This window comes from Ctenopharyngodon idella, chromosome 13 (genome assembly GCF_019924925.1).
Source record: "Ctenopharyngodon idella isolate HZGC_01 chromosome 13, HZGC01, whole genome shotgun sequence".
In the NCBI taxonomy this organism is placed as follows: Eukaryota; Metazoa; Chordata; class Actinopteri; order Cypriniformes; family Xenocyprididae; genus Ctenopharyngodon; species Ctenopharyngodon idella.
Genome location: NC_067232.1, coordinates 17,282,351 through 17,292,219, shown reverse-complemented (window position 1 = coordinate 17,292,219; position 9,869 = coordinate 17,282,351). Strand labels below are relative to the sequence as shown.

General features: G+C 37.4%; 1 protein-coding gene across 2 annotated transcripts; it reads left to right on the top strand.

Annotated features, from left to right (window-relative positions):
* Nucleotides 1-1,000: 1,000 nt before the first annotated feature.
* Nucleotides 1,001-8,245, top strand: LOC127525336 (interferon alpha-inducible protein 27-like protein 2A). 2 transcript variants are annotated; one of them, XM_051917831.1, is made up of 6 exons: nt 1,001-1,181; nt 2,818-2,853; nt 2,937-3,098; nt 7,247-7,276; nt 7,715-7,876; nt 7,981-8,245. In XM_051917831.1, exons 1-6 carry the CDS (start codon nt 1,172-1,174, stop codon nt 8,076-8,078), a joined length of 498 nt encoding a protein of 165 aa, XP_051773791.1. In that variant the 5' UTR covers nt 1,001-1,171; the 3' UTR covers nt 8,079-8,245. The 2 variants fall into 2 exon arrangements, 1 of the variants encoding a protein (XP_051773791.1); XR_007933308.1 differs by lacking the exons at nt 1,001-1,181; nt 2,818-2,853; nt 2,937-3,098; nt 7,981-8,245 and adding an exon at nt 7,003-7,163 and having other exon boundaries at nt 7,715-7,880.
* Nucleotides 8,246-9,869: the final 1,624 nt, after the last annotated feature.

The window sequence follows — 9,869 nt, the reverse complement described above, 5'->3', positions numbered from 1 at the left end:
CACCAGGTGTCTTCAATATTGAACCTTTTCACAATATTCTAATTTTCTGAGATACTGAATTTGGGATTTTCCTTAGTTGTCAGTTATAATTATCAAAATGAAAAGAAATAAACATTTGAAATATATCAGTCTGTGTGTAATGAATGAATATAATATACAAGTTTCATTTTTTGAATGGAATTAGTGAAATAAATCAACTTTTTGATGATATTCTAATTATATGACCAGCACCTGTAAACAGCCGGTACTCACCCGTCCTTTTCGGAGATAAACTGAAAGTGAAACCGTTGATTCACTCGCTCTCTCACACATAGGGTCTCTCTCGTGCGCATAGTTTTATATATTTAGATATAAATAACAATGTCGTGCAACGTTATTACTTGCTCAACGAGACAGCGAAAGCATTTCTTCGCCCACTCTCCCCGGCTCCGTTCTGAGGTATCAAAATTTGGTACAGAATGACAAGACAGTTTTCGATACTCGATAGTATCGAGGCAATTCGGCCGGTACCTTAAAAGTGTCGAGTTTGATACCCAGCCCTAATAGCCATACAGGCACCTAAATGATAAACGTGGTGTAGAAATAAAAGTAGGCTATAGGCTATTGCAAAACACATTAAAAACAAACAGAATATACGAGTTTTGGCCCTAGCATAGTCTTTGTTTTGACATGGTTGTATTTTGGTACTGTAATGTCGTTTTTTAAACGTCGTATTCCAACGTGCAGATTATGTTATTTTAACACCTGAATAAAACATCTCCCAAAAGTTGCAATTTGGTATAGTTTCGTTTTCGTAGTAGACAAACGTGATATTAACGTTTTTTTGACTACTTAAAGAAAACATACCATTTTGGTATTTCCACAACGTTTTTAAAACGTGTTATTTTGGTTACATAATTTTTTCATTTAAAAAAAAAACGTTTTTAAAACGTTGTACTACAATATTACCTAATTGCAACCAAAATACAACGTTGTGAAAAGTTGTAAAAACGTTTTGTGTTTGCTGGGCTACATTTCAGGCGAGGCTAGACGCATCTCAAACAAGCGACTGACGTCGCCACACCCCTTTCTTGGAATGAGCAGCTTACAGTTTCAGTTTTCTTTCGTGATTCCGTCTGCAGCATAATAGCAGCGGTACTGGCACTCCTGTGCTACGATCTTCTAAAAAACCATGAAGCGCGGTAAGTAGCAGGTATAAGGTAGGAGGTATATTTCACATTCGATTATTTATAGAAATAAATAGGCTATTGATATAATGGATGGTAGTGTAGCCTACAAATAGCTTAACAATTACAAGTAAACAATATAAATGTTCAATCTGATATAATCATAATAAAATCGTAATATTTATTTAGATATTTGGTGTTCTTAAAATTATAGTCTATTTGAGATTGTAGGAGAAATGTGTTCTTATGTAGGCCTAGTAGGCTAGGCTATTTATTAACACTGCGAAATCGTTGTAAAATAAGTTTACTGCATGTTCAAGCGTGGTTAATATTTGAAAAGTAGAAATATAGTCAGTGACAAGATGCCTTACGGTTTAATAAAGCAAGAAGCCGTGGTTTTCAGTGAACAGGGCGTTGGTGTGTAGCAGAAAATTTTAGTCCATAAGAATATTTATTTTAATATTTGCCCATGCACATTTTAATGTATTTTTTGTAGAGTAATTTACAACGACTTCGAACAAGACGCAACCAATCAGAATCAAGGACAGGTGCCGAATTTCGACTCCCTGACAAATTATTACTCCTTCGTTAAAGGCCCACTGAAGAGTGTTGGAACGCGCAGCATTAGGCTATTCAATGTGTTATTTCAATTGAAACAGGAAGACAGGGCGATATATCGAACAGCCCCGCCCCTTTTTTAAAATAGCCAATAGCGTTTCGTTTATGTTATAGCTCGGCCAGAGCCGTTAGACTTTGTAAAACCTCAGTTTCCTTCTAATCTTTAACCTTTTCTCCTCATAATGTCCTTTATATCACTTTAATACAGCATTCTGTGCAGAATTCAAATGAGTCCGATACCTTTTGTGGTCTGAGCCGACTCGCGCATATGATCCGCTCTGTGCTCTCGTGTCTCTGGATCGGAGCAGACTGCTCGCGTTGCAGGCGGTTCATGTGACACTAACACGAAAACGGACTTCATTCGTGTCAAAGGAAAGCATATATACACTATCTGAATCGTTCCCTATTCTCTATATAGTGCACTATGTGCCATTCACCATGTAGAAAGAAACTAGTAAATGTATGAGCAAGTGACCGATTTCAGCCGCTGCTCCAGGGTCTGTAAGAGGTAGGAGGAGGCGGGACTTCAGATTCTAGAGAGCATTTGATTGGACCGAAGATTTGACGAGAATCTGAAGTGTGATGTGATGTCATAAAAATCCGTGATCCATTTTAGCGGAAGTGAGAGACGTAAGTTTTGAATGCTTAAATGTGAATTTTGTCATTGTTTTGGAACACACCAGCTTATTCATAACATTAAGGCTAACATATTCATACTAAAAGCTAAAAAAAAAAATTTGATTTCAGGGGGACTTTAAAGTTAGTACCAGATTTGCCTAATTCTAACCCCACTCCTAATCCTTAACCTACTGGGGGTAATAATCTGGCAGGGGTCAGAATTCGGCACAATACCTGTACCCGTTTTAAGCAAATAAGATTTTCCCAAGAGGATTGTGTTACAAAATAACAGACACAGACATTCTTCCTCCATTTTACAATACAATTTGATACATCAGAGAACAGACTTCGTTGTAAACAAATTGTTGTTGTAAACAAATTCTTCAGGGATTTCATCAGGTTTATTCTTTTTCAGGACTGTTCACCATAATTGGGGGCGTAGCTGGGGCAGGTAAAGTTGTTCTGAGGACTGTTTCTTCAAATTAAACCATATCAGTTGTGCAGAAGATAGTTAGTGCTGTTTGCGTCCATTAGTTGGTGCAGTTGCATTGGCTCCGGTGGCGCTCACCACGGCTGGATTCACCTCCGCTGGTATAGCAGCAGGTTCTCTGGCTGCCAGCATGATGTCATCAGCAGCTATCGCCAACGGAGGCGGTGTGGCTGCAGGAAGTTTGGTCGCGCTCCTCCAGTCAGCAGGTAGCCGATTTATGTTTTAAAGTGTAAAGGAAGTTGTGCTAGTCTTTTTTTTTATATTGTGACGTAGGCCATATCCAGATGAAACGGCTTTTCGAATGAGAAAAAATGTAGAGCGGGACATGATTTTATCCGTTGGGAATTGTGGGATGGTTGTGGTTTGCTATTGCTGTGATCTCATGTGAGTGACAGGTTGTCCTGTCCTAGCGCCAGTAAACACATCATCAGAGAACAGAAGAAATGTTGCTGAAAGAAGGCGGGAAACCTATTTTGATTAAATATTAACAGGCACATAAATAAAAAAAATGAGTTAACAGATAAATCAGGGGTGGGGAACGTTGATCCTGGAGGGCCATTATCCTGCAGAGTTTAGCTCCAATTAAACACACCTGAAGCCTAATCAAGGTCTTCAGGATTACAAAAGTTACAGGCAGGTGAGTGTTTCTTTCAGGGTTGGAGCTAAACTCTGCAGGACAATGGCCCTCCAGGATCAACATTCCCCACTCCTGGGATAAATCATTTATAATAAATAGTGAAATATAAGTCACCATGAAATCAGAATTGATCACTCTTGTTTTTTTAAGTGCCTTAAGAATAAATGTAGGCTATCAAACCTGAATTTAAATGAATAGGCCATGTGGGCCAAACTATGAAATAAGTGCCTTTTCCATTTTGAAAATTCCATTTTAAGCAATAGCTCACCCAAACATATAAATGTCCATTATTTCCTGACATTCTAAAAATGTTCAAGAACATCTGTTGGTGATTTAAAGATTGTCTCCTCCTTTCAGAGGTGTAAAGTCCTCCTCAGTATTTTGTTCCAATCACCTGGATTTGCTAATTAGCACAGTTTTTCATCCAGGAGGTAGAACTAATTAGTGAAATCAGCTGGCTGAGTTCATGGGTGGAATAAACATATGGCAGGACTTTTATTTTCTGACCCCTGGACTTTACACCTCTGCCTCCTTTTAATGTTCTCCCTGGTCAGGTGCTGCTGGGCTGTCTGCAGGTGCAGCAGCAGTTGTGGCATCTGTGGGTGGAGCAGCAGGTGCTATAGTAGGTAGAGCTGCAGATTTCTTTTCTCATTCCAAGAGTTCACCTGAGGAGGAAGACGATGAAGAGAAGATGATGAAGAGAAGGAAGACAATGAAGAGAAGGAAGATGATGGCAATCAACAGAAGGAACACGATGACGATGAAGAGAAGGAACACGATGATAAGAAGGAAGATGATGAAGTGTGTTGTGGTTTCTGCTGTTGTAAAAAAAATAATCACAAAAATGTATAAAAAATATCACAAAAATGAATTAGTGAAAATTTTTAACGCATTTAACCCCCAGACCTAGGTCTTCTGACATTCAGTTGATTGATGATGAATATGATGCAGGGCAGTAATATAGTCTATAGAATGCAGTTAGAATGTTCACTGCTAAATTCAAATGTGCTTTCGTGCTTTGATAGAGATGGGTGCGCTCAGTGCTTTTCACATCACAACTATGCCAATGGTGATTAAATCTAACGATCGCTTAGCTCAGATCACGTCAAATCATGCAAATTATTATTATTGTTATACTTTGTTCTGAAGTTGTTAATGTTAACAACATCAGCATTACATGACTGTGTATTTAATGTGTATTAGTGTTACCAATAGATTTCAATTTCTGTACAGTCTAATCTCTAATATTAATTTGTCATACCATACAATCCACCATCAAAATTATGAGTTTAATTATTCCAGCTGCTGTGAGAAAAGGCTATAAATGATCCGCCTCACATGCGATATAGCCTACTAGCTGGGACTTGTTCTTTATGTAAACAGATGTGACATAATGACGCAAAGACAAACGGCGACATGCTCGAATTTCCCGTGAAAACCCACCAGTACCACTCGAATTATAAAACATTACAATACCGTTGTGAATCGGACTAAGGTAAGGAGATCGTTTTGAACACTGGCTGGTTATGTACATGCTCAACAATTGATTTTGGATCATTTTTAACCAAAAAAAGTTACGGACAGCAGCTTTAAATAGGCTACTAGCCAAAAAAACATTTTGTTAAATACACGCTGATAGCTATTTATGGAAAGCAATAATAATAGGCTATTCCTTTGTTCAGTTTAAATCTGACAATGTTTTATATCAGATAAACATTCACTGGCCCCTTACTCTTATGTATCACGGGAGAAATTGGTGAATTTATGCTTTACTCCAACAGATCCAATTCTCTGAACTGCGGTGGCAGCACCCGCGTTAGTGCTGATCAAATAGATCAAATAACATGATTTAAACAACAAAACAATATAATTCGTACGAATTCGTACGGCATCGCTGTACGAATTCGTACTTTTTTTTTTTTTTTTTGTTAAATCGTACGTAGACTATTTTACGAGTTGCCAGATTCGTATGAATTCGTACGAATGACTTACCTCTAACCACGCCCCTTTAGACAAATCGTATGAATTCATACGAATTAGTAAAATACGTACGATTTGGTCGTAGCGTTGGTTTTGTGGAGAGATTCGTGCTGCACATTACATTGATGTGCTCTCGTTTTAATGTATTTATTACATTGATGCGCTCTGGACATGCGTCGTTTAAAAATGCCATAGTAGCTATAACTGCTTCAAGTGAACTATAAAAATGTAAAGCCGTGTCTGAAAGCTGCAGTCGTGTTTTTTGGTTAAAATGAATGGAGAATATCTCATATTCAGCTCAGCGACTAAATAGCCTGTTCATGATAGGCTAGTTAACAAGTTTGTTGAATATTTTAAATAAAAAAAGGAAAAACTAAAGAAAAGTGTTAGGCCCCTATCTGTCGTACAGCGCTATTGTGCCTGCGTGACGCGGAGCCCCACATATTGTGCACATATTATGAATTAATTTAATAAACTTAGTAGGCTAACCTAACTTTCTTGCTAGCCTTCAGTAAATTAACTTCTCTAAGAAAATTATTCATAAAACATATGTTTACTTTCAATTGCATATTTCCATATTGATAAAAAAAATAAAAAATCAAGATATAGCCTAGTTAGTTCACCCAAAAATTAAAATTCAATCATCATTTACTCAACCTCATGTTCCAAAAGTTTGTGTAATAAATTCTATGTTGAATCAAATAAAATATTTTCTTCTGAATCTACTTTTTGTAATGTCTATTTGATGCTTTACACAATAGGCTGACTTCAAATTAGTCATTTAAAAGCTGTTTGCAATTATTGAAAATGCAAGTAGGCCTTTCAACTTACAAATATGAGGGATGCACTTTGCTTTTTTCCCTTATGAAAATTAAATATTTGTTGTATATTTCTGTGTGGCTACAGTTTGTGGGAATTTTAGCCATTTACCTCCCCTATTCTGACCTGCATACCGCAATTTGTAAGTCTTTGGTAAAAACTCCTCTCACATGTGTTTCTCGTTATTGTCTGATGTCTGCCTTGTCCTTGTAACTGAACTAAATAAATCGGTCAGTAAAGACTACGCAGTAAGCAAACAGCAACTGATATGAATCAGAACCTCCAGTGTTAGTTCCGCTCTATTTGTTTGTGTTTTGCTTTCGGTTTCCTTTCTTGAAAAATAGCCGGAAAAACTCTCACACATCTTTCAAGGGCTCAGAAAAAAAAGCAAGAACATCCGGTTTGTTCGCTTTACTGGAGTTCCTTAAATATCATAAGCCTTCTTTCTATTTCCTATTTAGTTGTTTGCACCGTTATCAGCAGAAATCTTTATTTGATATAAAAAAAAAATTGTAAATTTAATGTAATAAAATATGTTTTCATATATACATGGTTGTATGCTCAAATGACTATACATGGAATAAGTGGCCTTTTTAAACACTATGCCACGTCCTTATCTGCAATGCAGCCATCTGACCAACAGATGTCTCTCTCTGACCCCATCTGATGTTAGTTTCGATTCCTTTGAAAAGGAAAAAAAAAAAAAAAAAAAAAAAAAAAAAGATTCCTTTGAAAAGAAGCTATAAAAGCTCACACCCACATATAAGAGATCGGTGTAAAGCAAGAGCATCCTGAGTTTGTTCGCTTTAATAGAGTCGACTTAAAATGGATCCCTGTAAGTATCTTTTAATATAACTGTAGAATTTTAAATGTTTATCAACAACTGACAGTGTACTTGTTTTTCCATCTATCCTCCAGTTACGCTTATTGCAACCGGTGCAGCAGCAGGTAAACATGTAAATATAAGATATAAAATGTAAAAAAAATTATATATAGCCTGGTTTCACAGACAAGGTTTGAGCCTATTCCAGACTAAAATACATGTCTGAGCTGTTAAACATATCTTAAAGTATGGCTAGTGCCATTGTTTTGTCTCAAGATGCACACACCAGTAATGTCCTCCTGGCTTAATCTAAGCCCTGTTTGTGAAACCATGTCTATATTTTCTATCTGTTGTATAGATAATATAGATATAAAATCAAAAGTTGTATTAATATTATTTAATGGGCCTACGCTAACATGAATTAACAATGACTAACGTTAACAAAGATTAATAAATAGCTACTGTAGCAATGTATTGCTCAATGTTAGTTAATTTTAAACATACCAAAATGTTTTAGTGCATATATAAATTATGTTAATGGAATTTATAATTTCCACCAATAGCCGGAGCAGTTGTTGCAGCTCCTGCTGTTCTAGCAGCGGCCGGTTTCACCGCAGGTGGAATTGCTGCAGGTTCAATTGCCTCCACTATGATGTCAGCTGCCGCCGTGGCTAACGGAGGAGGGGTCGCAGCTGGAGGCTTGGTAGCAACTCTTCAAGCCGCCGGTGAGCCAAATATATGGAATAACCAGTTTAACAATAAATCTGATTTATTCAAGTGGCATATAGGCTACACAAACTCTTTCAACTGACATATTTCATGTCATTAGGTGCTGCTGGAATCCCTTTGGCAGGTCAAGCCATCGTGGGCACTCTGGGAGCCGCTCTGGGGGCCGCTGCCAGCATGGCTAGCAACTGTACTGTGTAACTACTTTAAATTTGTGCATTTATATATGTTTCTAAAAAAAATCATTATATTATTACTATCTCACTGTATGTATAAGTGATCAACATCACAATGGCATATCTGTATCTGTAGCTAAGTTTAGGTGTAAGGGGGCTGTTTATATGCAAATAAAATAAAAAATAAAAATCTCTCTGTCATTTCTTTAGTTATCGTAAACTGATTTTGTGTAATTTGACTGCTCAGAGTTACTCACTTGAACTGTCGTTAGGGGAGTTTTCCTGAATAATGAAGAGTTCCTCGGAGTGGAGCCATAAGGCACATTTTTGTACTCAAGCAATTTCGATTTATATTTCAAGTGTCTCAAACCATGTCCCCTGATGGGGTTACTTGAGAAAACATTGACAGTTTTTAGAGTTCCACATAGGTTCTGTGTTGTGAATTCTTCATAGAAATGAGAGGTTGTCCAAATGATTCCACCATGTGGTTCCACAAGGGATGCATTTTGTTCCTGGCTTTATGTTATGCAGTGCACATTTGTTGTGTATTTATATGTGCCAATTTTAAACAGGGGAGACCTTGTACGGTTGCAACATGGGGCAGCTGCAACATGGCTTATTCCTCCAATCAGGAATGAGCTAGAGTGATGATACTCATACTGCACATGCTCAGTTAGTCCTGTGGACTGTTGCAGCCATCCTCTCTTATGGGGTCAGTTGCAACATTTGACTTTGTCTACTCAAGTATAAATTGTATGTATATTATCTTATGTATGCATGTTACAGCAGTGTGGGTGGGTAGCTGACAGATGGGTTTAATATATTTCAGACAGGACCACTTTGGCAAGTTACTTTGAGTTTATTGAAACACATGTTATCTTTGGCGGTATGGTTCCTTATGGGGGTTCTTGCTCTGAAATTATTGAACATACAGCTTTAACATTAACCCCCCATGGAACCATCAGCTTGGAAGTACATAGACAATTAAGACACTTTAGTAATGTCTTTAAAAGTGAACAGTGGTAATCGTGTAGATGTGGCAGTGGGACGTATATACTGCTTGGTTATGAGGATGTGTCTCTCAGCAGAGAGGTCCATGCCAGCTAGGACTTGAAAGCCTTAGTAATTTGAAACAAAAGAAGACGACATCCAGAAGGTGCACAGTAATATGCTCATGCTTATAATAGGGAGGGAAGGTTGTGAGCAGTTTGAGCATACTTACCAAGCAGTAATGCCACGTATATACAGTGCACAGCATAAATGAATACACCCCCTCTGAACAAATACAAAAGATGTATTTTCTTTATGATTTTGGATGCAGTTAGATGAGGCCAGCATATTAATTCCCAGAATCTATATTTTGTAAATATGGGCTTTGGAAATGGCTAACTGACTTTATTGTGTTTTGGCTACAGTAGGTAGTTCCAGTGAGAACAACAACCATACATGTCATTTCTGCAGGCTGCATCTTACTCTGTGAGATAAACAGTCACTCTTTTCATAGCTTTTGCTGGCTCTGAGACACTCGCTTGGTATTTCTCCTGCTCTTTGTCTAGCAAAAAAATCCCTCATCACTAAATGAAAGCTTAAAATGAAGGCCTGATCATTTCAGGGGCCTTGTCACAAGTCCATTGTTTTTGAATTTCTGTGTTACTTTTGCTATATTTTCACACTTAACACAATCCTCTTGTACCACTGTCTTCTTTTGTGCTAAGAAATAAGTTTCCTGACAGTTCTCTCCCAAGTGGTTCCATTGTTGTCAGCATTAAGTCTGAGAATGATTCAGTGGGCTATATAACACTTTTAATTTTCACGA

What these genes read in the sequence shown, in the direction of transcription:
- LOC127525336 (XM_051917831.1), top strand. An exon ending in TGCAACCGGTGCAGCAGCAG is followed by an intron (nt 7,277 to 7,714) that starts GTAAACATGTAA and finishes TTCCACCAATAG; the next exon opens with CCGGAGCAGTTGTTGCAGCT. An exon ending in AGCAACTCTTCAAGCCGCCG is followed by an intron (nt 7,877 to 7,980) that starts GTGAGCCAAATA and finishes TCATGTCATTAG; the next exon opens with GTGCTGCTGGAATCCCTTTG.